Consider the following 697-nt stretch of genomic DNA (forward strand, 5'->3'; position numbering starts at 1 on the left):
CTGAGGCTGTGCTCCCTGCCCCGTGTGCAGAAGGGGCAGGTGACCTGGGGCCCCCTTTGCTCTGCCGGGTGGGGTCCCAGCCAGGGGCCCCTGTGCTGGGGTACTGGCCCAGGAGGAGGTTGGGGGAAATCCTTAGCCTTTGGGACCACAAGGAATCAGCTGGAAGTTGGTTTCCCAGCTCAGCCAGCTCCTGGGGGCAAGGGCGGCCCCTCCTCCAGGATCTTGTGGGCCCAGCTCCCCACGGGGACCCCGGCTCTGGCCCTCCGCTCAGCGCTATGCTGGCCTCCTCTACGCTGACTGGGTCCAGGGCGGCGCCTGTGGGTGAGAGGTGGGCACGTCCGCCCTTTAGAGCGAGGCTGCCCCTGTGGGTGGAGGCGGGGAGCCAGAGGCAGCGGTGCCTGGAGGGCACATCCTCCCCTTGTCTGGCCGAGGCTGGTCCTGTTGGGGAGCCTCCGTGTTCAGGGATCTTGCCAGCCGCTGAGACTCCCGCCCCGAAACCTGGCCCAGCCCCACATCGGCCATCCCCCAAGCGGGCCTGTGGGGGGGGTGGGCGTGGATCCAGCCTGTGCCCCTTGCAGGCCCTGAAGTACTCCTTCCAGACGCACGACCGCCTCTGCTTCGTCATGGAGTATGCCAACGGCGGCGAGGTAGGGTGCTGGGGCCCTGCGCCGCCCTCCCCCTTGGGGCCCCGCCCTCC

At 69.4% G+C, this 697-nt stretch overlaps 1 protein-coding gene across 1 annotated transcript in view; it reads left to right on the forward strand.

The window, feature by feature from the left end:
* Nucleotides 1–697, forward strand: part of LOC102251050 (RAC-alpha serine/threonine-protein kinase) — a 15418-nt gene that overhangs the window by 12925 nt on the left and 1796 nt on the right. The window contains exon 7 of the mRNA XM_014535715.1: nt 497–647. Within this exon, the coding sequence (XP_014391201.1) occupies nt 497–647 (151 nt within the window). The remainder of the gene's footprint in view (nt 1–496; nt 648–697) is intronic.

The sequence above is a fragment of the Myotis brandtii genome, unplaced genomic scaffold, assembly GCF_000412655.1.
Source record: "Myotis brandtii unplaced genomic scaffold, ASM41265v1 scaffold1020, whole genome shotgun sequence".
Taxonomy (NCBI): Eukaryota; Metazoa; Chordata; class Mammalia; order Chiroptera; family Vespertilionidae; genus Myotis; species Myotis brandtii.